Source organism: Pocillopora verrucosa, chromosome 5 (assembly GCF_036669915.1).
Source record: "Pocillopora verrucosa isolate sample1 chromosome 5, ASM3666991v2, whole genome shotgun sequence".
Classification (NCBI taxonomy): Eukaryota; Metazoa; Cnidaria; class Anthozoa; order Scleractinia; family Pocilloporidae; genus Pocillopora; species Pocillopora verrucosa.
Genome location: NC_089316.1, coordinates 2,207,667 through 2,234,876, shown reverse-complemented (window position 1 = coordinate 2,234,876; position 27,210 = coordinate 2,207,667). Strand labels below are relative to the sequence as shown.

Below are 27,210 nucleotides of genomic sequence, written 5' to 3'. Positions count from 1 at the left end.
AAATCAATAAACTATTGGTTTGGTGGTGTTTGTTGGATCCAGAGTGACTGCTTAGCAGTGTCCGAGATATATTACTGTATTATTTAAAAGGAGTTGAACATATTTTTCATATTTTTAAATAAACTTATAAATGTTATAATATATTAATATTTTTTTACGTTATATTATTGTAACACAACCCCACAAACCTCTGGCTTTACTTATCGTGTTTAAATAAAGTTTTATTATTATTATTATTATTATTATTATTATTATTATTATCAAAGACACTAAGCTTGGTAATTTTGACTTTTCGATACTGACCACCGATATCCACATCAAATTCAGATGGTGCTCCTTCAGTTCCCATACCGCTGTCAGATGCTTCAGACATTAAACCTTTCGTCTCAAACTGTAGACTTTCCGCGTACATTTTGGTAAAATTCCATTTGTGTTCGTCAATACCCCGTGGCTTGTCTGCGAGCCTTTCGTAACTGGCATTCTGAACTAAAAAAAACATAAAGAAACAACATGTTTTTGCCTAAAAATGTCTTTTTAAAGTAGGAATGCATTTATGTGATGAGAAGCTTTTTGGATGTTTAACAGTTTGCAGTGGGAGCAGGTTGAAGATAGAAAAACTTAAGAAATAAACTATGGTACTCCTCGCAAACTTTCCGCGTGCGGTCGAGGTATAATCAAGAGAATACAAACAATATCTTGGTATAATCTACTCTCGCTTTTATCAATTGAATCATCAAATTTTCCGCGCACATGTACATATCTAATTTGATATATTAAAAGGCTAGAATGTCTAAATGCATTGTCTCTGAAAAGCCTTTGTGAGGAAAGTCAGTAAAGCACAGATATTTGCGAGCATGTAAGGAATGAAATCTCGAAAGGCCTGATCTGTTTCAATTCAGTTGTAAACATTCCTAACGAATCTCAGATTTTCTTTCGTTGGAGGAATTTGGTTGTGGCACGAAAAAATTTACCTGACTACCCCCCCCCAAAGCTCTGTTGTATTCTTATGACCCCCCTTCCCTTGGTGGCAGTAAAATGGCAGATAATTTTCTACAGTCCCCTCCCCCTTTTATATCCTGTTGGTAACGACTGATCCCCCATGAAAACCATGTGTTCCCCCAGAAAATCCTCTACTAATTAAGAATAATCTTTCAAGTAAAATTCAGTCCATGTTAATCTCCCAAAATCAATGTTAATAGTACTTTTGAGTACGTTTTTTCAAAATAATTTGTCTGTTATGGCATAAAGTGGCGTTTTTCCTTGATTCTTATCATACCAATACCTATGTATCTAGCAGTTAACTTGTATTTAGCGCCAACCCCGTCATTCCCCGTGGGTGACCGCTTAATATAGGTTTGACTGTATATATATCTTGTTAAGCTTAACTTGAGTGTTTGCATGATTTAGTTACCTTCCAAAGCTGGAATTATTTCCGTGGTAATCCTTGTCTCAAAAAACTCACGTGAAAGTCTAGTCATTTGTTTCTCTTGACTCTCCACTCTCTCCTTTAGAAGTTGGAAATCATTCTCTAGTCTTTTCACTTTTACTTGCAATGTTTCATCCTCGTTCGGCGTTGTTGATATCACTGAATCGGGGTCTTCACATTTTCTTCCTGACACCTTCGCATTACCTAACAATAGACAATTTGCAGGCCACCGTGAGTTTCTTAGTTGAAGTTTCGAGGGTTAGCCCCTCCCCTACACGAAAAAATGGACTTACTCGGGTTTGCCAAGTGAGCAATTATGCGGCAAATTTAGTGATCTAAATTTGCACCACATTTCCAAAAAAATTTGTAAATATGCTGATTTTTTCCAACGGTGTTAGTGCGCAAATGTCATGTAAATGCGACATTGTGCTCTTTATTTACTTAATCCTTGCACACTGAGGGCATACGTGAATTTCCGAAAACTTTACCCTCTTTGCAAAAATAGAAGTTTTCCTTGGAGTGCAAAACCAGGCAAATATAGTGCAAAACTTATTTTTTACTAATATGTTTGAATACGTTTGCTCAAGGGATGCAAATGTATATCTTTGCTTATAGTTTGCCCTAAATTGGTCTGGGAGCAAGAATTGATACTATTAAGAGCTACTTGTAAGTTTGTGTACAGTAGTGCATCTCAAAGTAAAAAAATCAAGCTATAAGTATGTGCATGGACTGCACAATGCAACTATACTGCACAACTACTAATAAGGGAAGCCCATGTAAACCTAGAAATGATAACTTGCTAAAATGGGTTCTTTTCAACATAGTAAGCGGTCAGATAACAAGCGATGCACTGTGGAAGTAAGGTGAGGTATTTTTATTGAGAATTTGATGGTATTATTTTTATTCCTGAGAGCGGTCGTAAATATATTCCTCTACAAACTCTTATAATTTGGCCATGACTCTTATTTCGCAAGATGATCATCTCACAGCTGGAACTTGGGCTGCCTGTGTGTATTCTAATCAAAACTCACTAAAATTTCAGTAAAAGACAAAGTTGACAGTGAGTATTTGATTCGCCTCTTATTTCGACATCATACAAAATCAAGTGCCAGAGACCAGAGAGATGCTATTATCTTTAATACTAAACGAGGACATCGCTAGCATCCTAATATCCACCGAAGGAGGACCATCCAAGAGCGGCCGGGGGTATGCATCCCTCGGAAAATTCTTAAATGGGATCAACAAGTAATATTTTCCCAAGATATCCAAAATAAGGTGTGCGTGAACTGAAAACTGCAAGTGTTTTGACGTTTTTTTTTTTCCAGTTTATAAGGTTCTGCCGAACCATCCGAACAACCGTAGATCCGCCAAAGAAATTCACTACAAATTTGGACGCCATGATTTGAAATTTAGTAAAGGAAATGAATTCTCTTTCATATTTCGTGTCCGATATTTCAGTGAATATCTTTTAATATTAACCTGAATACCGAAAATAGAATGGGCTGTCAAAGTTTAACTCCCTTAATGGTAATGCTTCGGAAATGAAAAGTGAAAAATTCGCAGCAACGATAACGTCGAGTCTAACGAGGCAATGATTCTACTCCGCAGTTAATTGCGTGATCTGATTTACTTAAAACAGCCTTTGTTCATAACTTGATTTGGTTGAAGCAGCAGCAAAGCTGTGCGATTAAACTTATTTTTCTTGTTATTGAACGGCTAAATTCCTACAGTAAACAACCAAACCAAATTAAGCGGGAAATATAATAAGCCTAACCCAAGTTGGCAAATCAAAATAAAGGAGGTTGCAAGTGCGTAGATTGCTCACTCCTTCAGCTTAAAAGAGGATAATTATAACAATTCACTGGTCCAAGAAATATGTCTTCCTTTGTCACTGAATAACCTATCACCTATTACAGTTAATTGATAAAGCAGAATTTGACAAAAACATCTATACACTAGTATTTTATTTCAACTTGCTACTGAAGCTATGACCCCCGGAGGAGATCGGCCTGCGAGCGTATAAAAGATGCAGAATAAAAACATCCCCAGTGTTTTTTATTTTAAACATATATCAACAAACGCCTTTGTTTTAATTAATATCCTTCTGCGTTCTTCAAATTCAGTTCGCTACACCTTCAGATAAAATTACTCACCGTCAGCTTCTTGAACAAGCTCAAAGTAAGCTTTCTCATATTCTTCTTTTTCAATCGTCACAGTCAATTCCACATTCTCTTCACCACCGGCACGGGTCTTCATCTCATCAGTCACAAAAAAATCGAATAGACGTTTCTTGAGTCCACCATCCTCGTACATGTTCCACAAAGCAGTGAGCCCCATGAGATTGTCGGCCTGAATTGTAAAGCATACGCACCCTGTACCTACTTCAATCAATCTTGAACCAGCAGGAAGCACACAATTCTGGAAGCCGGTAACTAACTGATCATAAGTTGACCACCCTTTCAAAATCGCACGGACGGAGAGTAAGGTTAATCCCGCTGCTGTCACTCGACACACTGTCTTCATGTTCAGTACTGAAAAATAGCACTAAATTAAATTTTGAATGTTGATATTTAAAATCATTTTTGGTGGTAGTCTAGCGAAGATCATTGTAAACAAGTTGGAAAAGAACCGTGAGAGGTGCGTGGCTATGACTGTCCAACATCGAGGGATTTTGTTTTGCATTGTTTGAATCTGCTGACTTTTTCATTTTTGCGGTTGACGAGAAAACATACCGTCCCAGACAACGTGATCACACGGTTAAACCAAATTAATCGCAGTCCGATGCAAATTATGTCCGAATAAGTGTCTGTCTTGCTATGTTTTCTAAGAAGTAGACTATCCGAACTTGGTTTACCTATGATTAAATTTTTGAGAAATATGACTGTACAATCTTGGAAATCTCGCTCGAATGGTATTCTTCAGCTTTCAGCGAGCATTTCAGCCAGGTGATCCGCATGGACCAATCGGAAGCGAGGAAATAAACTTACTGGATTATAACCGTCTCACAACAACTTTGCACCAGAAGAAAAACATCTATCAGTAAAATGCTTCTTTCACATCATACCTAACTTTAAGGTAGACAATAAACATCTACTGTTTACCGATGGACGCTCCAGAAGAAAACCTTAAATTATAACTTAATCGTATTGACAATTTCCTCGCTGGCGAAGTTTGGGGGCACGACTCGGATTCATCGGAGAAATTGGAAGCAACTTCGATCATATAACGCACCGACACGAGCATGTTAACTAGTACGCAAGATACCCACACGTTCTCATATCTCCGTAAAATAGTTTTATAGTAGATCATCAGTATGCATTAATTAGTTTAGAGTGCTTCCGATCTTTGGTTTGTTTACGGAGTTTGAAACTCTTCCCTACTCATGCTCAACACTTAAATCCCACCAATTTTAACTCACCTCCGATTGCTCTTCCACCAACAACTCTGGCTGCTGCAACAATGCTACCGGCATACGCTTAAATTGCAAGATTCAATGACAAATTAGGCAGAAGAATTACAATAACCAGACAGAATTGGATTTAAATGTTGAGTTCTGATCAATATATGGCATATTATGCTCACTCGATGGACATTATTTGAGCAAAGAGTCTTAGATACTTTCCCGCAAAAAAAAATGCGGTTAAATAAGAATTAAACAGGACCAAATAATTGTTACCTTTCCTTCTTTCAAATTCATCTTCATCAATTCGTCGCGTCTCGAAATCTTGAACTTCCTTCACCAGATCTCGCCTCTGAATTCTCGATAAAATCTCTTTCAAGAACTTAAGACGACCAAACTCAAAAAGTTCTCGGCCTTCAAGTTTTTCAAACAAAATTCGAGCAGTTTGAGAGTTTCTTTCATTTTCCTCCAACGTTACCCTCTCGGTGCAGACAGCAATGAGCTGCTGCAGTTGATTGCTTTCGTCGAGAGCGCGGCTGATCTGTTCAAGCAATTCTTGATATTCTTTCCTTTTGTCCTCAAACTTTCTCACTTTATCAAACAACGGCCATTCTGCGACCGCTTTTAGGAGCTCTTTCCATAGCTCAACGCGATCAATGGCCAATTTATTTCGATCCTCTAGCTCTCGAAAGAGCGAAAGTGCATCGGGAATGTCTTCAGGTCTTGACGCCACACGCCCTCTACACATTAAGAGTAGGTGTTCATGTTGGTTCAGTTGATCGAGTCGTTGGCTTATCTCAAAAAGAAGGTGATTATATTCTACGTAAGACATTTCAACTGTCGTTGCTATGCATCTAAAATACTAGCATTCCGATCGAGCGCAGTTCGGGTTCTGGCATTTCATGTTAACTCACAATATGGCGGAAGAGGTTTCGTTCCATGACACCGCGGTTTTATTTAATGCGGCTCTAAGAATAACAGCAAATTGTTTTCACGGTTATAACTTTTTGAAAGTTGTCATGGAGACGTGGGAATAAAATGGCGCGATTTTACTGAGGCAAATCATTCTAAGCTGACATCGCTGCTGGCATTCGTCCTTTCTTTAATACAATTCTTATAATTTACACCAATTTTCCTTGCGTGTATTTCGATTTGATTGTAGGTGGTACATAATATATTAACAGTTTTATCCAATACATCAGTCAGTTTTCCTACTTTACAAGGAGTGATTCACTGTCTTGATTGTCTACAATTTCGAAAATAGGTAATAGGGAAAACGTGGCTATGTTTACACTCAACCGGATATACGTCACACGCCATCGCATTGATCCACAGATGGATTTTGGATCGGACTTGGGACTGTGAAGTGCTTACTCCTTTCATGAAGTCGTCTTTTGAGAATTACTAAGAATTACTTAAATCACTTAGCATACAATCACTGGTGTGAAATATATCGTACTTTTGATCAAAATAAATTTATAATTCATTCATAAATAAATAAATAAATGGTTTAATTCGAAGAAATGCTGAGAAAATCTTAACGCGGGAAAGAGTCAACTGAAAACTCTTTATCGGAACATGGCTCTGATTTGCATTGAACGATTGAAGCAAAACTCTTCGTAAAGTTGAATTTTAATTAACCTATGAAATCACTGAGGTGTTTTAGATTTGTAAACGGTGTCCCATGCATACACCATTTGGACTGCAAACAGTATATGTGTTAACTGTAAGTGTATGTCAATATCAGGTCAATCAAAAAAGAGTCTGTAAAGCACCTAAGTAATGATTTCGGAAATGAGAAGCTAGTAAAGTGAAGGTAAAGGATGTGGAGTAAAGGACGACATCCACATAGTAGAAGCTTAAAAGAGCAGATTTGGACTTCTTCTCCCATATTGGTTCGCCAAGGTTAAAAGCTCTATTGGACGAGAATATGTGTTGAATTCTCCGTATATGACATATCTTTTCGCAAATTCAATTAGCAGAGAGACACTGAACACTCAGTCAAAGTTAGGTTTATTACTAAGACTCGGACTTTTTCTTGACCTTATTAAAGTAGTATTTCCTTGGCATTTCCCATTTCCTGTTGCAATCATGTGAAAGTCACCGACTACACTGATCAAACCGCATTGGCCCTGCGCTACTACTTCATTTGGCTCCGCAAGTGTCAAGCGTGGAATGAGCGATGAGTGCCTCCTGAAATAGTTATCGTAGTTTCGAACTCTCATAAAGAGATTACGAACTAAACAAAATTGGAAAAAAAAACAAAAAGTGTTTGCTTCTTTACAAGTCCACGCTCGCGAAATAATCTGCAACAGTTGTTTTACATGTGCGACCTGTTCCCTCATCTGTTACATCAAACTGCTTCCTGTTGGCTGATTTTTCCGAGACGCCCTAAATTGTGTACTTCCTCTTTATAGAGCCAGCATTAGTAGTTTGTATACGAATTCCTGTAACACACACCGAAAAAAAAAAAACATCACATATAAGTACTTTAAACAAAAAAAAATCACACTGAGTCAGAGAAATCTTAAGACTCTTCAAGTTATCTAAATTTTCATTATTACCGGTATACGAAAGCTTATGAAAAGAAAATCAAAAATAAATATATGGGGTCATGACCACATATAAGGAAATCAGGAACAACAGCTAGCTCCTTGTAAAATCCTTTTGCAGAGACTGAAAGTACAGAAACTCACTGAGAATATTATGTAAACATTGGACAGTTCTTTCACCATTTTACCCCTAACAGTGACTAGCATCCAATGCTTTATAGTATCTACTACTTTACTTTATACTTTATACTTATACTAACATACCAATACTTTATAATATCACCCCCCTGAATGACAAACATGAAGGTCACAGGAATAAAGGGAATGATCACCAACTGAAAAAGCTTTTGATTGTTAACCAAATTCTCCTTGTTAGCTCCTTAGGGAATGTATAGAGAACATTATGGAGAATATGCATACTGATGATAGGGTGTAAAGGGTTAATGAGTTCATGATCAGGGACACTGGGAAGCTCAATTTAAAAAGGAAACAGTATTTCATTTCCAGAATTACAGTATACTCTTTGGAAAATAATTTTTTTGAGACTTGAACGTTACTGAGTGGACAACATTTCATACATATCTAAATTTTTTCAAAGCAATGGTAAAAACATGTAAATTATATGAAATTTACAAATTTCAACTACTCACCATCAATGTTTACCAGCACGGCCTTCCACTCAGAATGCTGAATACTTGAATAAAAACCGAATTTCCCCTCACACCTCTCCCCCAGGAGTCTTCCTTGACCATCAAATGTGAAGAATGATCTTCCAACAGGGGTGTAATGTATTGATGGCATCTGTGGCAACACAATGTCCAATGCCTGCACTGCATCTTGAGTTATTTTGCCATTTTTTTTTCCACTCAAAAAGTTGTTAAGTTCCAATAGACTGAAGTGCTCAGCAAACAGAATTTTAACCTTGTGGGTAAAATAAGAATAAGCATTAAAATATTTTTATCCATTAGTATGAGTACATGTTGCCTACAACTACAAATTATGCATTTTCAGTGGCAATCCTTACAGTGCAAATGTGACAAAAACTGTCACAATAATATCTTTATAAAGATCTGCAGATAGCATGACATCTTGAGTAACAGTTAAAAATTGCAGACTACTTAAAGTTTATTTCTAAACTGATTGTTATCATCTTTTCACAGCAAAAGAATGATTGCATTCAAAATGTGACCATCACCAAGACATTATTATTATTATTATTATTATTATTATTATTATTATTATTATTATTATCATCATTATTATTATCATTTAATTATTGTATACTATGTCTTGTATGTGACGTATATCAAAGCAAATGCTACCTCTAATCTCTACCTCCATCTTCACCTGGTAGTTTAACATCAAGTTCTGAGCCTGTAAGTCACACAAAAAAAGGAAAAACAACTCCTTAACACCAACAGGAGGTTTGTGGATAAAAATGTTGAAAGCAGTCTGGTGCTGGCTGAAATATATTTTGTGACAAAGTGTAACATGAACATGCTGGTATAAACATTGATATTTTCCCTTTTTTTAAACCATGGCCACCCTCTTTTGAAGGTAGATTTAATTGTTAACAATTAACAATTGCTTAATTAACAATTAAGCATTGCTAATAAAGTCATGTCTTCATACTTTCTTTATACAATGTTTACTCATGTATTGCAGTCAAAATTATCATTTTTTTCAAATGAAGATAATCTGGTTTTATCAACTGAGTTGATAATGTGAATTGCCAGTGTAACAAGTTTCTAAAGCTGAACTTTCTGGCATTGGCCTTTTATCACCTCTCATACAATCTCCTTTGTAAAGGATAACCCATCAATTAGGGGTGACTACATGTACATCACATTAAAAAATGCTGTTGATAGGAAACTCACAGGAACAGGCAGCTTTTTCCTGCTGTACAATGCCAGGACAAATTGAAAGAGTTCATTTCATGAGGCCTTCTAGTCTAGGTTTATAGGAGGCTCCAAAGAGTTTTTGCTGAATGTTGGCACACACACCAGTAAATTGTTTTTTTCAAAATTTTAACATTTTTACTTTTCTAGCTCATTAAAAGCCATCAAAAGGTGAGGAGCAAGGTTAGGAATATAGTTTGCTGTAGTAAATAGAGAGAAAATGATATTTGTCACTAAGCTAAGGCTCCATGAAGGGAGATGTTCGTCAGCAATAATTTGGCTTTGCCTTTGATTTTTTTCAATTTTCTATTGTGAAATCTCCCAAAAATATCACAATTTGTGAAAATTGTCCTGCTGATCAATTATAAGCCAAAAAAAATAGGGGTTACCAACAAAGTTTTCTTGCTTTTTGCTATTTTGTGTTTTCTTCTTCCATCTCAAATTTGGTCCTATGAATTTTTTTATTAACAGGCACTAGTAAGGACACAAATATGTTTAATGGCCCTGCAAATCTTGAAATTTTTCCCAAGGAAAAGAAATAAATCTTACTCAAAAGATCCCTATTTTCTTTGTCACAAAACAATATGAAATGGAATAGAATTTTGCCAAGTTCAGTATCTGAGCATGCAAAGACTTTCAAACCACTACAATTGTAAAGTTTTCCACAAAAGGACATGAGTTGGTGATGGCAACTGTCAATATAGTTTATATCCTCAACAGCATCCTCAACAGCATCCTCAACAGACATCAACAAACTTTTGTTTACCAACCATTCAACCGACAAGACAAGTTTATTAGAGGAAAAAATTCTACAGAGGGTTATGACATCACCCAGTGCATCATGAGCATCAAAGTTTTCTGGAAAGAGGTGCTTGTATAGGAAGCTTTGGTTCGCCTTCAGATACTGACCTCCACCGTTTTCCAAGGTGGAGTGTTTGCTCTTGATGAGAGCATCATGAGCATTTATGAACTAAATGTTATTCTTATTCAATGACATGTAAATGAGTGGCAGGGTATTCTGCAGTTTCTCCCAGTGGAATTTGTTTCTGTGTCAAATAAAAGAAAAATGTAGAATTTATGATCGTCGAACTTTTCCTCTCTGATAGATAGTCGCTGTGTGAATTTTGGTATTACATTTGTATATTTTTCTTGTTCTGCCTTTTAAAGTGAACAGCACAAAGTTCAGTATTTGACAATGTTATGTTGACTTCTCCCGATGTCTCGGACAAATTCAAGTTTAGTCCGACGGTACTTTCATACGTTCTTCCCTCTTTGGCCCCTTTCCTAGCTGCGTCTGAAATTTTTTGCTTGTTTAATTACGATCTTCGTTGTTTTAATTCTTCAATTGACTATCTATATTTGTGCATGTGACTTTTCCCAACCATGTTGTCGTTGAATTCTTAACAAATTCTTCACGACTTAAGTCCCCGACTCAATGTTGAAGCATTCTAGTGTTCTTGGCATGTATTTGTAACATAGATTTTTCTGTGAGACACAACAGGACGTTCGAAAATCTTCACCCTGGACTCGAGATTGCCATGTCTTTTGTTTCGAACGTATGATCTGATAGTCGTCATGAAGCAGTTTCTTTGGTGAAGTTTTCAGAAAAGTTTTGACACAGGCGGACCAAACTCACGTCTCGAGAAAAAGCAAACGATTAAATCGTGAAAGCGTCATGCGTTGTCTGACTCGATGTTACGTTATGAAAGAAACCGTTGAGAATTTAAACAAGTTATAAGGAATGGTATCGAGAACGAAGTAAGGTCGATTTACAACGATAAATATTTCGAAATATGAACATTCTACACGTAAAATCAATAGAACTTACCACCATCTTGTGTGTCCGTTGTAGTTTCTGGCGATATCTGCCGTTTCAAGCTTGTTTTGCCATCACTGTTATTCTTATTTTTGTTATTCTTGACGAAGACAAGGCTGGACACTCCGATTTTGACCATTGTCCACGCGGAGTTGGTTTGCGCCCCTAAAATCCTCCCCATCGGTATTTTTCTCAGCCATAGTTTACGATCTAAGATCATTGGACCCTGGGACATGCCTCAATACCAAACTCCACGTGCATTTCGCTGAAAACGCGCGTTTTCTACCTGTAATTCTAAGTTCGCTAATCTCTGGCCATGATCTTGATGACCAAACTGGACAAGGACGCCGAAGACTTGGGTACGAGGTTAATTTTCTCTCTACCACGAGTGGTACGGTAGATTAATGTACCACTCGTGGTAGAGAGAAAATTGAAGTACTTATCCCAACCCCACAGCGACACCTCACCTTAATCTATTGTCCCGATCAACCAACCAGACAGCGAGGTGAAAATAAAACAGATAAACAACAGACTAACCCAAATTATTTTGCGGGGTTTGCCATGAGCACACGAGCCTGGAGGCGAGAGGCAAAGGTTCAAGACATTCCTCTGGAGAAACTTATGTGAGATTAGAAATGGCATCGAATAACTCAGATTTCTTTGGTTTTATTTTGTGAAATCGGCAGGAATATTTTGTATGTATTTTTGGTTTTTTTTCTTGTTGTAACTTACATTTACGTTTACGTTTACAGCTAATCTTATCGGTGGATCTTTTATCAAGTCGTCTAATGCTCCCACAAATACGTACAGTACATGTTCGATGGAGATACTTTGGAGTATTAGTGAGAGTGGAAAAGCTCTAATTCTTGAAATATGAAAAACTCTAAGGAAAATAAACTAAGGCCTCGTCTCCATCTCTGTCTCTGCCACCTGTAACTTATTTACGCTGGTTAGCATGGAATATTATAATAATTGCAATAAGTGAAGTGGTTCTTTAAAGAGAGCCCCTGCACTTATTGGAAGTAGCTAGGAAACGCAACCCGTGTTGTAGTGGTCTGGCCTTTGTTTGGAAATTGGGGACATCTGCAAAGATTTCCTTCAAAAAATTATTAACGGCTTGATCAGTCTGGCCAAAGTCCTCCGCAAAGCATTGTAAAGCTGAATAGGCTGATGGATATATTGCTATAGAAATCCTTCAGAAGTATTACTATTTTTATCACTAAAATTATGAATTTAGGGAACGTTACTCAGCCTCAACTGTTTTAATTTAAAATACTGAAAATTTCAGGTTGATTTTGAAGTAACACTTCCAACTGAGAATAGTAAAGACAAGGTATTTAGGGTAAGTAAAGAGTCTGGTCTTGGAATTCAAATGAGAGTAAGTTCAAAATTTTGCTCTGCAACAATTCCTTTTAACTTGTTTTACATCATAATCACAACTTTACTATTAATACTATTACAAATTGCACTTTTTTATAACCATTACTCCCACTAAGAGTGCATGATTAAAATGTATTTGCCAAACAATTAGTTACATAGTTATTAAGAAATAACAGATTCTTTTACAGGTTATACTGGTATTCAGCACCCAATTCTCTGGTACTCCTCTTTTTGTGTAGGTGTCTGCTATCTTAGAGTGAAATGTCTGGTTGAACTCTTTTTCTCCCAGAAGTGTCCAACAAGTTGTTTCTTTTTAAAAAAATCATTACATTGTCAGGCATTTTAACAGGTAGTGAGAGTAAAGGAAAAGATTAATCAGAGATGTTGTTTCCAAGTAGGATTGTTTACAGAATTCTAAGAGGTACATGTAACAATGAGTTTAGGTTTAAAACACTTACACAGACTGTAATTTCATACTCCAACATAGACTGAGCAGTTACTCGTTTAAAAGCCACAAATTACTGACAACCCCAAATGTACATATTATTATTATTATTATTATTATTAAGACCATTAGTAGTGCACTTGTTGGCCCAATTAGTTCATGCGGATACCTGCATACTTCCAACAGTATTTTGTCACACTGCACTTGCAGGGGAGGATTTAAAGCTGTAGTAAAAGAACAGCTCCCTTCTATTCTACCAAGCTACAAAATGTTTTGATTTTGATTAAGGTGACTGTTAACTGGGTAGCACAAGTCAGCTTATTTTCACTGGAGCAAGCATTAGAAGGAAAACACAATCAAATCCCTTTTGAGACCATCTAGTCTCTTGATGTGGTGCTGAGACATTTGCCATCTATGAAGTATATACCTGTTGGAAGATCTTTCTTTCCTCCTCCAGAAGGCCATCACCATCCCCTGGAGAGTGGACATGAATTTTGGTTTGGCTTTTATGAGAGTGTCTGACCATCGCAGGGGAAAATGATGCTTAACATTTATGGTTAGTGTAAAAATGACTACTTAACTTTAGAAAAATATTTGTTAAAATATATTGTATACATACTGCTGATGTAGTACTATATCTTGAAATCAAGGGAGAATAATTTGAGGAAATTATACACAGAAGGTTAAGACATGAAAATTATGTGTCTATAATTTTCTGTTGATAATTTCTGCTGTGTTGTCTACAATTCCTAAGGTGATGGCTAAGGAGAATTTGTTTAACAATCAAGGTGGTGATCATTTCCTTTTTTCTTGTGATAGCAATGTGTGATTCAGGGGTGATATTGTAAGGAGAAATTAGATGCTAGTCACTCTAAGGAATCAAAGGGTTAAAGGGTAACGTAAACAGTATAGCCTACACTAACAGTAGAGTATAAATGTACCCAGAGATTATTTTGTCTGAGGTTTTTATTTATCAAGATAGCTAGATACTAGATAACTAAAACTCTGGCAATGTTACCAAGAAATTACTTGATCACAGTTTCAGCCACAGCATTCTATAAATGCCAGCCAGTTGGAGAGTTCATGTGTGAAGTCCTTCACAGACAAGAACAAGATCTTCAAAAGACGAAGCCATTGTTTGATGCAAAAAGACTGAAATTCACCCAAGAGATAAAAGGTATGGAGCAAGTTATAGTGTGCATATGAATGGGTGATGGATATGTGTCAGTTGGGAGAAATAATTGAAGAAGAGATTCACAGTGTTATCTTACTCTATTTTTGTTTTGTTAATTAATATTATTGAAAATAATTTGAAAACATAACTTATCTACATGGTTGATATTCACAGATTTTTAGCAAATTTTGTTTTGGTTGTTGTTATGGTTGTTTTCTTGTTGTTTTTTACTGTTATTATGCTACAATAAAGAAATGCTTTTTTAAATGCACCAAATATGATTATACATTATAGGTTCTATCAAATTTTAAAGGTAAATGTACTACCTTGTAGTTCAGCTAGCTATTTTTTGTTAGTTAGAATCTCTGAACACTGAGATGTCATCTTGTCCAGAAAAAATTTTCAAATATGTCTAGACACGTTTTAATTCATCATGTTATTTCTTAAGTGATTCAAATTGGTTTATATTTGTGTGAATGCTCTTGCACATGTGGGACAGAGGTTTTCATGACATACTAATAGTCTTGTAAATGTAATTTCCAAATGTGTGTGTGTGTGTGTGTATATATATATATATATATATAATATAAATTGATTTTTCATTACCAGGTCTGAAGGTAGAGATTACACACTGTGGATCAATGAATACAAAATATCGTGTCACAGTATAACAAAATTACCGGCTCAAACTTTGAAATTCTCTCTAAAACAGTTGGAAACAGGTCAGCCCAGTGAGATCACGGTGGCCAGATATTTTCAATAACGACACAAGAGAAGGCTTCAGTGAGTAAAGAAGTAATTTTCACTTATTTTACTTCACTATAGATTCCATTATTGTGACTCATAGCTTTTTATGGTTTAATATTCAACTATTATTTCATTTTCTAGTATTTTGACGTCTAGTTTTCGAAATACTTCCTACGTCGTCGTTTGAGAATTGCATCTGTGTGCAAAAACGGAAACAGGCGAAACGAAACAATTAAATTTGAATGGCTTTAAATTCTCGTTTAGGGCGTCTAAAGTATCTCTCCAAAGAACAATTCACAATTGCCCGACTTGGTCTCAACCCAGACTTTTTAATAAATATTCTAGCGTACTAAACTTTGTGTCACTTATCTTCCCATCTGCAAAGGTATATGTACGTTCCTTTATCTAATCTTCGTTTTATTTCTTTGTTCGTGTGTTTGGGTAGATACCCTCATCTGCCTTGTCTGCAAGTCGGACAAGAACAGGAACACATGCACACCTACCTTCCCATCGAAGTTTGTAAGCTTGTGGCAGGTCAGCACTGCATCAAGAAGTTGTTATTGTTGTTGTTGTTATTTTTACGTGTCCTTTTTCTTTCCAATATTGTCACAGTGAAGCCCGTGGAATTTGTTGCGAGAACTTTCCTCAATAAAACCCCTCTTGAAGCGTGCATTTGTACAAATGCACTCAGCGATATGAATTTACTTTGACTTGAAAACAAATAAATTATAAATGGAAAACCTAAAGATAACTTTTTGTGTTTGTAGGATGTCAGCAGTATGGATGCTCATCCCAGCCAGTACTGTGCTTCAGTTCGAGTTCAGACACATCGACAGGTACGATAGTCGCGCGAGAATGCAGTCGAAGTCGCACTCCATGAGCTTTTGAAGAAAACATTTTGTTATTCCTACTCTCACGTGATCTTAGACTCCGCTCAATGATTTATTTTACAGGAAATCATTGCCGAATTAGCGGTCATGGTCCGCGAGCTATTGATTCAGTTTTATCGTTCGACGAGACACAAGCCAGTCAGGATCATTTTCTACTGTGATGGAGTCAGTGAAGGCCAGTTTAGACAGGTGAGGTAGTGATAGTAGTTACAGGGGTTCATGGGTGAATATGATTTGCTGCCTATTCCTGCCGAATATTTTTCCGTTTTACGTTGTTTAAACTGAAGAGTATCGCTGCTCCTTTTTTATTCCAGATAAGATAGTAATACTTTGAAACTTGTGTCTTTGCCAAAAACATTGCATACAATAACACATACAGGAAGACCAGTCGGTGTTCAATAGTGAACGAAGTTCTTCGCGAACTTTTAGAACTAAAACTGTTATGACCCTAAATTTGTCACTAGGTGTTGTGTCACGAATTAAAAGCCATCCGTGAGGCTTGCATCAAGCGGGAAGTTGGGTACCAGCCGGGCATCACTTTCATTGTTGTGCAGAAAAGACATCACACCAGATTTTTCTGTCAGGATAAAGAGGACATGGTATGGCTTATGAAACTGGCTCGCCATGTTCTACTTCTTCTTCAATATCTTTCTGTAAATTTTTAAACGAAAATGTCTCGAGAGCGTATTTATCGTCTTAGGTACAAAAATATAATTTTGGGGAGGAAAGTAGTGGAAAACACAACGTTTTCCTGGAGGTTTAGTTAGAGCACTAGCCCTAGTTTCCCCCGCCCGCAGGCCTTGACTCATCAATGTGCTGTAAACAAACCACTCGTGTGGCTATGCGCGCGGGAATGAGCAGGTTTTTATTTCTCTCAACTCAAGAGAAAGGGAGGAAAGTGTTTCTTAATCCCTTTCAGCCTAATACCAGTCTTCATATTCTCCGTACTGGTCTCTTTACATTTCCTAAGGTAATGACAAGGGGAATTTTTCCAAAAGTTAAGAGCTTCTTCAGCTAATGATCAATTCCCTTATTCTCCTCAGGGATGATATTGTAAGGAGAAATTAGATGCTTGTCATTCTTTGGGGTCAGAGTGTTGAAAGGGAAAAAATGGATCATCAATGCGTCCCTACTCCTATTGCTGAATTTGGCGGATTCCGCTTCATTTGGGTTTTCACACATTTAATATTTGTTTGTTGTGGTTGGTTTTAGTGTGGAAATAGTCAAAACGTGCCCCCCGGAACCACAGTTGATGTTGGTATAACTCATCCCACTGAGTTTGACTTCTACCTCTGCAGTCACGCTGGAATTCAGGTAAGGCTTTGTCACTCTCTAATTCTCAGGGCTTAGTGACATAAAAACTCTCCCCAGATTTTTTGTTAAACATAAAGCAAGCAGTTGGTGAGAATACTTACACTTTGTATCAGTTGATCCTGATGTGAACTTGATGGAACACTAGATTCTCTTGGCAAATTTACAATGGAGTTTGAATCGGCTAGTAGGGAGAATCAACAATCACATCATGGGAATTTACTACGTACCTAGATGCCTCGCGGAAATCGAGAATTTATTGGTGTCTGGGAGGACCGAATTATTTAAAAAAGGGATCAGAAGAAGAATTTAAATTCCGATCGTTCTTCGAGAGTTTTCTGACCTCTCCTCCCTTTAGCGGGGGGATTTCTAAGCTCCTTAGCACGCCCAATTCATGCCATTTGTATTTCGTGGCCTTTCTTATCAAAAGCAAAAGTCTAGATACAACACCGGGTTACACAGCTGCCCAACTTAATGCTGCTTTCCGTAGCATGAAGCGATCCGTAGTATCACCATCCCCTGGCTTGTTTGGTTGTGTTTAGAGCAAAGACAAGACGCTAATGAACCCGCCCATTCCTCTTGCAGGGCACCAGCCGACCTTCGCATTATCACGTCCTGTGGGACGACAATAATTTCAAAGCAGACGAGATCCAGGCCCTCACATATCAGTTGTGTCATACTTACGTCAGGTGCACACGAGCAGTATCCATACCAGCCCCCGCGTATTATGCGCATTTGGTGGCATTCAGAGCGCGATTTCATTTGATAGAAAGAGAACGGGAAAGGTGAGATATTGTGCACGGTAGACGAAGAGTGTCCCCAGTCATGAAAGATGGTGAAATTCCACATAACCTAATAGACTTTACTGGTCAAGGCATAAATATGATGACTGATGATTGGAAATTTGTGATTTTTTTTTTACTATAAAAGTGAGATCAGAAAATATTATCACATTCCCGGGCAGGGAAATTGAACCTGGTGGAATTTGACTCATTGACTTCCGGATAAGAGCTGTAGAATCTTTGCGAGCTAAAAATTTGAGTTCCTGGAGAGACCCATGGAATCTGAAATCGTAGGGCAGGGGATACAGGGGGAGTTATCTACGGTTTAGGGGATAGGCGGAGGAGGGGGAATGAGGCCCAAGGGACGGGTAAATTAAGGGCTTGATTGTTGAAGGATGATTGAGGTCCTTTAGGTATAGGGGCAGTTTGAAATCCAAGGGGTAGGGATAATTGAGAGCCGAGGGGTAAAGGACTCCAAGCTTAGCTAGCTGGAGGAAGTTGAGTTTAAATTCTACTTCTTTCTGTTACACCTGATATTAGTGAAACTATTTTTGCAATTCTTTCCATTCAGCCCTGAGAATGGTTCGTCTTGCAGCGGTGGTCATGGAGAGGACAGAAGCCCGTAGATTTTGGCAAAAGCTGTCCAAGTTCACCCTGAGATGTTAAAAGGAATGTACTTCGCTTGAAGACACTTTGTAAAGAGTAACGTAATTAGTTACCGACTAATGTAATACTTATAAGAAAACACAGGATATTTATCTTTTGTCTTACAAAAGTCAACCATTTCTTAAGAGATACTTTCAGCACGAGGAGATAAAATTCGTATCCCCAAGCGACCATGTAATGTTCTGTTTATTTTATAGATGCTGATGAAAATTCCTACGTAATTTCAAAAGAACCGGCTGCGTGCCTGAATGGGAAACTCTCTTGTAATTGGCTCATCATGTTAGTAACCATGGCGACATTAATATCCTCGCACGTGAAAAATAAAAATAGTATCTTCACTGCGCGCGATGAAGATATGATTTTTTAGTAAAAGGAAAAGTCGTGGTATTTCATCAGTATCTATGTAATAAACACCTTTATCACGCAGTGCCATCTTGGATTGCGTGGCGCACCGAATCGAGGCTGGACGGGCATAAGATATAGGCGTGTGTTACGTTACAGTGTTTTTAGTTAAGTTTACAAGCAAGCATGGCCCACGATCTTAAACGAAATCCAAAAAAACACACGAAATATTGCCGTCGATTTCACAAAATAAGACCGAAGAAACCTCGATGCCATTTCCGATCTCACATAAGTTTCTCCTGTTATGCTACACTGTGGCCGTCAAAACCGTTCAGAAAACGTCACTAATGTAACTTTTTCATGACGAAGATCGCTGATCGAGTTCGTAAGCGTTCAAAAAACAGAAAACAGTGCCTTAGATTCGATTGACTCTGTGTCCACTCTGATTGCGTTGCATCGTGGTAACGTTATTTTCAATATGGAGATGAAAATGGTAGAAATCGGCAGATTTTGACCGAACATTCCGCAAAAGCTGATCGAACCTTCGAAACATGAAACCATACACCTTTATGCAGCGACTAAAGACAGGAATGGCTCCGACCTGTAATTGGACGATAAAAATACTAACAGTTAATAGGTTATGTCTTAATTACTTGCTCGTGAGTATTGTTTGTAAATCGTTTGATAAAATCTGAAATAAAGTAGATCTCAAGGATTAAATGACAGAGTCAGGAAACTAAGAAATAAAAACATATTAAACTATAAAATGATTCAAACTCTTTTGGTTTCCGAGAAAGAAATTGCTCTAAGGCCTTTGTAAAGCTTAGTACTGATGTCATTTTTCGTATAGTGATAGGTAAACTGTTTGATAGTTGACATTTGGTAACATTGAAAGTTTTACCGCCATCTAATTTACGTTTAAACTTTGGGCAAACTAAGTTATAGTTTGCATATCTAGTGTTGCGAGAGTGAAGATCACTAATACGTGTTAAAAGGCGAGTAATATACGCAGGCATTTCTCCTCGTAGTCTCTAAAATGCAATTAGATATATGGAAATTGTAGCCTCCTCGTATAAAGGTAACCAACTTAAATCATCAAATAATCTGACAGAAGAGGCCTTAGAACTAGCATCCATAATGAATCTAGCTGCATGACTTTCTTGTCTTAGTTTTCATCGGCGCTGATAAAAAATTAAAGACATAAAAAAGTGCAAACCCAAGCTATTCTTAAATTTTTTTCTCTGACTTCAACTCGCAGAATATTTTTTAATCATGGTAAACACGAGATTGACAACAAATAACACTGAGTAATACAGTAGGTAAGCCTTGTGATATTTCATTTTGATAAACTTCAACATGAAGCAAGTTTAATTTATTGATGAATTGATTCACAATAAAATTAACAGCATCCCATTCGTAGACTTTTCATATAGGGTTAAAGAAATGTATCAAAGAAAAGCCCTTACGTCGTTTAAAACCTTGCTCAATATAGTGAACTGAACCCCGAATTCTTGGATCGCTTACTAACGATCGTGTTTCTTTTCGGAAATCCAGAATAAATGTAGCGGTAAATTTTCACAAATACGTGGAATGAAACAAAGAAATGGACCTGGTTATCCTGGAAATGAGTTCTGAAATTATGCCAAACAGCATTATCTCGTTTATAAATGCATCATTTACGCAAATCGCAGCGAAATTACGTCCTGAACTTGTTGGGGAGAACAGCAACCCTAACACCGGAAGTCGAAATTGAGTCGTGTCCAGACTATTCACACGCTTTCGCGTTCTGAAATGACGTTCCCATCCTCTTGCTAAATCACTCTATTAGCAGAAACGAAAATCCTCAAGGAGAAAACGAAGTGGACAGTTCGAGTTTTGAAGATTTTCACACTCAGATTGCAAGCTTACTTACGGTATTAAAAAATCAAACACAGCTAACACTCGTGTAGTATATGTAGTTTCGTGTTCAAAAACAAAGCAGAACAAAACAGGAATGATGAAAAATATAGCCAGACTGGCATAACAGTGGAAATTCATACTAATCATGACGGTGTCGGAGCAACCGCGATCTTGCTGAGGTCCTACGCGGCTAGCTCATCATGGCTTTATTATGAAACGAACAGAGAAGCCTTGAGTGTGCTCTGTTCTCCTGTAAAGCACTTAGGAAGCGGCTAAGTGGAGAGAAATACTCGAATACGTTTCGTGTTTCTCCCTACTCTTCTTTCGTGCTGTAACCGTTTCCTGTGTGCTTTACAACAGAACAGAACACAACCAAGGCTTCTCTATTTGTTAACTGGAATTTTCATTATAAGGTTCCAGGGTGCTGAAGTGTGGAATGATATAAGCGGTGACATAAAGCTTCTCTCTCTCAAATATTTTAATACGAAGTTTAAGTCAATTCTTATTGCTAAACATCAATTGTAGATATGCCAAGATTATATTTTTTGTGGCTTTCCGATGTTAAATACTGACATAGTTAGCTTTCATTTGTTGTCTTTCCTGTGGTCACACAACTTTTTAAATATATATTTACCTGTAGAAGGTCGTCCACTAAAAAAGTAGGCTTAATAGTTAGACATATTAAAAGTATATTTTTGTAGAGGTAAATGAATCGTACGTCATATATTAGTCAGAATTTTATTAGCTCAATCATTTCATGAAAATGGAAGTAGCTGTAAGAAAATGTACAAAAACAAAATCAAACGAATTAAAAGAAGTGTGCAAAGCGTGTCGGTCATGAATGTTATTTGTGTCGTGGTTCAACTTCAGTCTCATCGAAAAAACATTAAATTCAATGAGACTTTCAACTGAACGTGCTGCGAGTGACGAGCGTGGGTGATGTCCAGAGCCTTTCCATCTTTGGACTTTTGTGGTTTCTTATCTTGCGGCATAGTGGTAAGAGTGTTTCACCTTTGTGACGTAACACAAACTACAGTTCACGTACAATGCAATATATTTAAAACTGTCATTCGCTATCATGTTTTCAATGTCTTATTAAAGGATGAATTTTTGAGAACAAGTTCGATTTTAATGCGTCTGAAAAAACATGTTCATTGATTTTACCACCTAAAATCTGTTTAGACTTGTTCAAGTCACGTAGCCAGATTGTAATGGTTTTCTCTCTGTCATTACTAAATGCTAAGCATATTTTTGATTTATTTTTGGTTCTTCATTGTAGAGTTTTAGCCCCTTTACCAGGGCTGTTGACCAATTCACTATTCCAACCCCCTATGATATCATTACAAAGGCAAGCAGATTGGTGACGAGAATAAAGAAAAGGGATGTTGTCTGATCAACTCCCCAATTCTCAGAGTCAATCAGCAAAGAAAATCACCGTTTGAGAAATGTAGGGAGGAAATGGGTAAGATAAAGAGAAAATTCCTCCAATATTTGTGGTTCTGAAGCCACTCTAGTAAGAGATATTTTTAGTCGCCGGAGTGTATGTTTAAATAAACTTATTTACTTTGAACTTATCTTCCGGTCAGTGTGGCGGACGAGCTAAAGAGGTGCTATGTAAACATGCCACCCATCTCGTGCTGCTCAGTCAAATTTTTATATTTGAACTGCGCATTTTCAACGAGATGAACTATTTAAAGGAATGACATCCAAGGTTCGAGACCTACAGATACATTTTTAAAGCTTACCTTTATCGGTCATTACAATCAAAGGGATTTTATGGTCGAAAAAAGATTAACTTTTACATGAATAATCCCAGCTCTTCTGGACTTTTCCTAAAGTTAAATATTTATATACAAATTTATTGATCTGACAGTAAAAGGCGCTTGTTTCCCTCTTAAAAGATTGAGTATTGAAAGTAATCACGTTTTACGATTAATTATCTCATTGGTCATTTAAATTAAAAGGCTTTACAAAATAAAAGCGCAACAATTTCATGGGAATTTATATTTGTGTTCCTTGAATGACTAATAAATAATGTTTTAACCTTGACTTTACTTTATCCTTGAAATTTTTTATATTTTTCCTGAGGAGAATATTGTTTCAAACCTTATCAGCAGTCCAAGAGTATATTTATACCTGGAGAGAATTTAACTAGAACAATTACATGCTTGAATGTTCAGATTATTTACTGAAGTAGTGATGCCTCTAAAAGTATTATTGGTACTTCAGTAAATTGACTGCCTTAGCTGTCAGTAAGGCCGTGAGCCAAGCGTTTCTGACTTCTGTAGACGAGAATCTCAACATTCTAATACTCCCATCAACCTGGGAAATCTTAATGCACATGGAGTTCTGAACAGTCAAAGACGTGACATTGGACATCATTATGATCTCGGAGAAGACCAGCACTTCTTCCCTCTTGTCATAACAGTATAGCTTATCTTCCAACAGCACAAAGCGTCTCCTGTGCCAACTTGGTCTTCTTCTGAACACAGCGCACTCTTTTAGCCGGCAAAAATCTCCTTCTTGAGACGATACCAAACTACCGAAGTTGTTGTTTATAAAACGATAAGATGGAGGCGAATACGGAAGGTAGCTCTTTCCTTTTGTTAGTTTTTTCTTCTTCGGCAAAGGCTCTTTCCAGAATTTCGGATTTACCTGCCAAAGGTAGGTTTCACTGCGTGTCTTGTAAAGCTTCTCCATAACTGATAAATAAAATTTTGCGGGTTGAGGTGTACTATGTCGAGGTAATTTACCTTTTTAAGATTTAAGCGATATCCACACAAATGAACAGAAAGACGCACCGAAGTTATATTTATAAACGACCCAACCTGCTTTGATTTGTCTCGCGGAGAATTAGCGGAAACCCCTTAGCACGTACTTAAAAACCGTTTAAACACTCTCTACTTCTTTCTACTATCACGTTATGCGGGTTACGTGTTTTTGCGTGGTTCTAGAATTTTCAAACGTCAATGTTTCATATTGTTGACCAATCTTTGAAGTTGACCTGACCTTCAGTCAACGTGAATACTATTTCTTATCATTGTGAAGATTCTTGAATAAATCTGATGTTGAAAATCATGATTAGATAGCGATTGAATCTTGACTAAATTGCAGCTTCTTTATCTCCGGAGAGCTGTGTTCTTTTATCTGGTCATCAAGTACCCAGATAATTTCTTCGTCAGTTGAGCGAAGTGTAAATAATTTGGTGGTCATCGCGATTTGGTGAACAATACTATACTCTTCTTCTTTGTTTTCCTATTTACATACGCTTACATACCTTCTCGTCACACAACGCAAATGTTACGGTACACGTAGCGATACGCGCAGTCATATGGTTGAATTTCTTCAGTACTTGAATCTACTGAAACTTTAATGGAATTCCGACGCCACTGTTCCTTTGCGAGCCGCATCGTAATAAACTTGGACAAAAAGACTTCTCGTTTGAAGAACTTCAACTTGCCAATGGAAAAGTCTTTGGTCTAGGCATGCGTGAGATGAAACTTTACGGCAAAGAGTAAAATATGGACTGGACCATTTTTTGGACCATTTTTTGGGCCATATTTTGGACTTTTTTTTTTGGACCATTTTAGAGGGGGGGGTGGAGCACACCATTATTACTGAGGGAGGGGTGGGATGAAGTCTATCAGTTCTGAGGGAGGGGTGGGATGAAGTCTATCAGTTCTGAGGGAGGGGTGGGAGGCAGAGTGTTATTACTCAGGGAGGGGTGTGAGACGGACTATTATTACCAAGGGAGGGGTGGGAGGTGGTTGTAATGGTAAACACTACTGGTTAATGGAGCTTTAACTCGATCGTACAAACAATTTGAATTGGATTTTCGACTGAGTTTTTGTATGTCAAAATTTTTTTGGGCTGGGTCGCGGCGTTTCTTCATTTTTTTGTCATGCGAAAGCGAAACTACCACCAAACACTGGACTTCTACGTTTTGCAGACGGGAATTATCGGCAAGCAACAGTAGCCACCATAGTTCCACTTCGCAGGTTTCATAGGTCTTAACGCAAGAACTGATTGACAGCGGCTTGAGTAAATTGGAAAACAAACCTAGGGGAGTCGCGAGGGATACCCGGTCGCGATTTCCGGTGTCGGTGATTAACTCCTTTGTTTGCGAAACAGATGAAATCGATATTTGCACTTTCCCATTTTGAGAATACAGCAGTGTTTTTGGTCGATTCGAGAGCATGGATTCCTCTTCAAAATCGTTCGCTGATGATTTTTAATAGTAAAGGTATAATCTTTAAAATTGCAATAGCGCTTGTGAATTCTATATGTTGCCAAGTTAAGGGCTAAAGACCGGAAATTCCGTGATCTCGTTTGATAAGATCAATGACAAAAGGAAGATAGTTAAAGTTAATAATTACATACTGTATACACAAAGGGAAACTTGAAGCAACTGATAGTGCACAAATTGACTCAAAAGGTGCACGCATAACTCAACAGTGGAGGATCATAAACGCGATATTTTCAATACAAATTAAAGTCCAGTATTAACGTGGCAGTTTCGCTTCCGCATGACAAAAAAAAAATGAAGATACGCCGCGACCCAGAGCTTAAATTTTGACAAACAAAAACTCAGTCGAAAAACCAATTCAAATTGTTTGTACGATCGAGTAAAAGCTCCATTAACCAGCAGCGTTTCCTATTTCAACCACCTCCCACCCCTCCCTTTGTAGTAATAGTCCGTCTCGCACCCCTCCTTGGCTTACGTATTCCATTCTGCGCATAAATTTCTAAAATAAGAGACCACCCGCGATTACGCAGCAAGGTGCCATGTTATCGATAAACCATTTAATAGAATAGGGTTGTTAGGTATTATCAACTGAGTTGGAAACGTAAATTGGCCACCATAAAGAGTTTCAAAGTTGACATTGCGAGCGTTAGCCCTTCGACAATCGCTCTGACGAAGGTCTAACGCTCGCTGAGTTATCAACTCAGTCAATGATACTTAATTACCCTATTGTACTCTTCCACTGACGCAGCTCCACAGTTTCTTTAGAAACGTACCCTCTTTATTCATTGAATAGAATAGCCGCCTTCGCCTGAACTAGCTCATCGCCGTATCTTGTTTTGAAAATAATTTCATCCTTTCATTACCTATCACTGTGTTGTAAGACTATAACTAGTTATAGTTCTCACTAGAGCTGCCCCCGCCCTACAGCACCATTTTCTTTTTTTTTTTTTTAGTTGGGCTTGTTGTTTACAGTTGTGTAGTTATGACCATTTGCGGGAAAAACGTTGATACCTTGCGGCCGTGCAAGCGATCAAATCGAGATTTTTTTTGGTTACGAACAACCGAAAACACCTACATTCTCTCTTCTCCAGTCTTCCTCTATACTAGGACAAATCTCGTGTCAAAGACGCCGATCCTAAAAGTCCTCGCGCGCGTGTCTTTTTACTGGCAGCCCATGACCATTTGCGGGAAAAACGTTGATACCTTGCGGCCGTGCAAGCGATCAAATCGAGATTTTTTCTGGTTATGATCTGCCGCAAATACCCACATTCCCTCTTCTCCAGTCTTCCTCTATATTACGCGGGGAGTCCTAAGGTGCCTCCTCGGGTTTTTAGCCCTCTGAGGCCAAAAACCCTGCGGGGGCAAAAAGACGGTTTTGTGACAAATCAAAGGTTGCAAAGATAAAACAATTGTCTTAAAGTGAGAGGATCATTTGATCATTCTACAAAACTTCCTCGCACATTTTGGGATCAAGAATAAGTTCCCCACGAGAAGAAGGCTATTGAGGGGGGAGGGGGTGGGGTGAGGGAAGGGGAAGGGGTTTGATTGGGGGAAGGGAGGGAGGGGTGGGGTGAGGGAAGGGGAAGGGGTTTGGGTGGGGGAGGGGAGTGAGGGGTGGGGTGAGGGAAGGGGAAGGGGTTTGAGTGGGGGAGGGGAGGGAGGGGTGGGGTGAGGGAAGGGGAAGGAGCTTGGGTGGGGGAGGGGGTGGGGGAAGGGGAGGGGGAGAGGGTGGGGGAGGGGCTTAGAGGGGAATTAAAGTAGCAGATGCGGTTTTTACCTCTTACATTTATCGAACTTGACCATTTACCAAGTTATTTACCAAAAAACATAATTTAAATGTTGTTATGTTTTTATTCTACTACATTTTAAAAGTTATCAATTCAAAGGCAAAGCAAATAGTGTCTCATAGCTGAAAAGTCTCCCAGCCGTATCATAAGACAACACTAAAAAAAACACACTAATAATCATCTAACCAAGGAGAACATTCAGCCATGTGGTGTGATCATCCAAATGACATTTGTCACTTTTCAAGGACTAGAATTGAACTTACAATTTTTCACTTGATTGTCATAATAACTTCTGTTCATATCTTTGAAATAAAGCCATTGTCACTGACAAGATTTTGGACTACTTCCATCTGGATGATCAAAGCATATGGTCATCTGTCACTCCTAGGATCCAGCAATGTATTACGATAAAAGTATAGAGAGTATAGTCCCAATGATATAATAGCCTT

The 27,210-nt window shown here is 37.8% G+C and overlaps 3 protein-coding genes across 6 annotated transcripts in view; 1 reads left to right on the top strand and 2 right to left on the bottom strand.

The window, feature by feature from the left end:
* LOC131787521 (protein argonaute-2-like) overlaps positions 1-27,210 on the bottom strand; it is a 149,266-nt gene that overhangs the window by 56,660 nt on the left and 65,396 nt on the right. Inside the window, exons 1-4 of one of the 2 annotated variants that reach the window (XR_010717443.1) lie at positions 11,105-11,448; positions 8,701-8,752; positions 8,029-8,299; positions 6,568-7,273 (exon numbers count right to left, since the gene is read on the bottom strand). The exons of the other annotated variant lie outside the window; for it this stretch is intronic. The gene's annotated coding sequence lies outside the window, so the exon portion shown is untranslated. Of the gene's footprint in view, positions 1-6,567; positions 7,274-8,028; positions 8,300-8,700; positions 8,753-11,104; positions 11,449-27,210 lie in introns of those variants that run through there. 2 annotated transcript variants of the gene reach the window in all.
* LOC136280872 (serine/threonine-protein phosphatase 6 regulatory ankyrin repeat subunit B-like) overlaps positions 1-27,210 on the bottom strand; it is a 50,354-nt gene that overhangs the window by 6,537 nt on the left and 16,607 nt on the right. Inside the window, exons 1-5 of one of the 3 annotated variants that reach the window (XM_066166608.1) lie at positions 5,103-5,758; positions 4,845-4,901; positions 3,580-3,957; positions 1,412-1,630; positions 304-486 (exon numbers count right to left, since the gene is read on the bottom strand). The exons of the other annotated variants lie outside the window; for them this stretch is intronic. Coding sequence (XP_066022705.1) covers positions 304-486; positions 1,412-1,630; positions 3,580-3,957; positions 4,845-4,901; positions 5,103-5,658 — 1,393 coding nt within the window. The 5' untranslated portion in view covers positions 5,659-5,758. Of the gene's footprint in view, positions 1-303; positions 487-1,411; positions 1,631-3,579; positions 3,958-4,844; positions 4,902-5,102; positions 5,759-27,210 lie in introns of those variants that run through there. 3 annotated transcript variants of the gene reach the window in all.
* Positions 13,929-18,570, top strand: LOC131773692 (protein argonaute-2-like). Its single transcript, XM_066167275.1, has 8 exons — positions 13,929-14,094; positions 15,284-15,372; positions 15,606-15,674; positions 15,792-15,917; positions 16,193-16,327; positions 16,941-17,042; positions 17,625-17,824; positions 18,393-18,570. Exons 1-8 carry the CDS (start codon positions 13,929-13,931, stop codon positions 18,445-18,447), a joined length of 942 nt encoding a protein of 313 aa, XP_066023372.1. The 3' UTR covers positions 18,448-18,570.

Excerpts from the sequence above, each read along its gene's own strand:
- LOC131773692 (XM_066167275.1), top strand. The coding sequence starts at position 13,929 with ATGTTACCAAGAAATTACTTGATCACAGTTTCAGCCACAGCATTCTAT. Across the intron at positions 16,328-16,940 it reads GTCAGGATAAAGAGGACATG|TGTGGAAATAGTCAAAACGT; the intron begins GTATGGCTTATG and ends GGTTGGTTTTAG. Across the intron at positions 17,825-18,392 it reads ATAGAAAGAGAACGGGAAAG|CCCTGAGAATGGTTCGTCTT; the intron begins GTGAGATATTGT and ends CTTTCCATTCAG.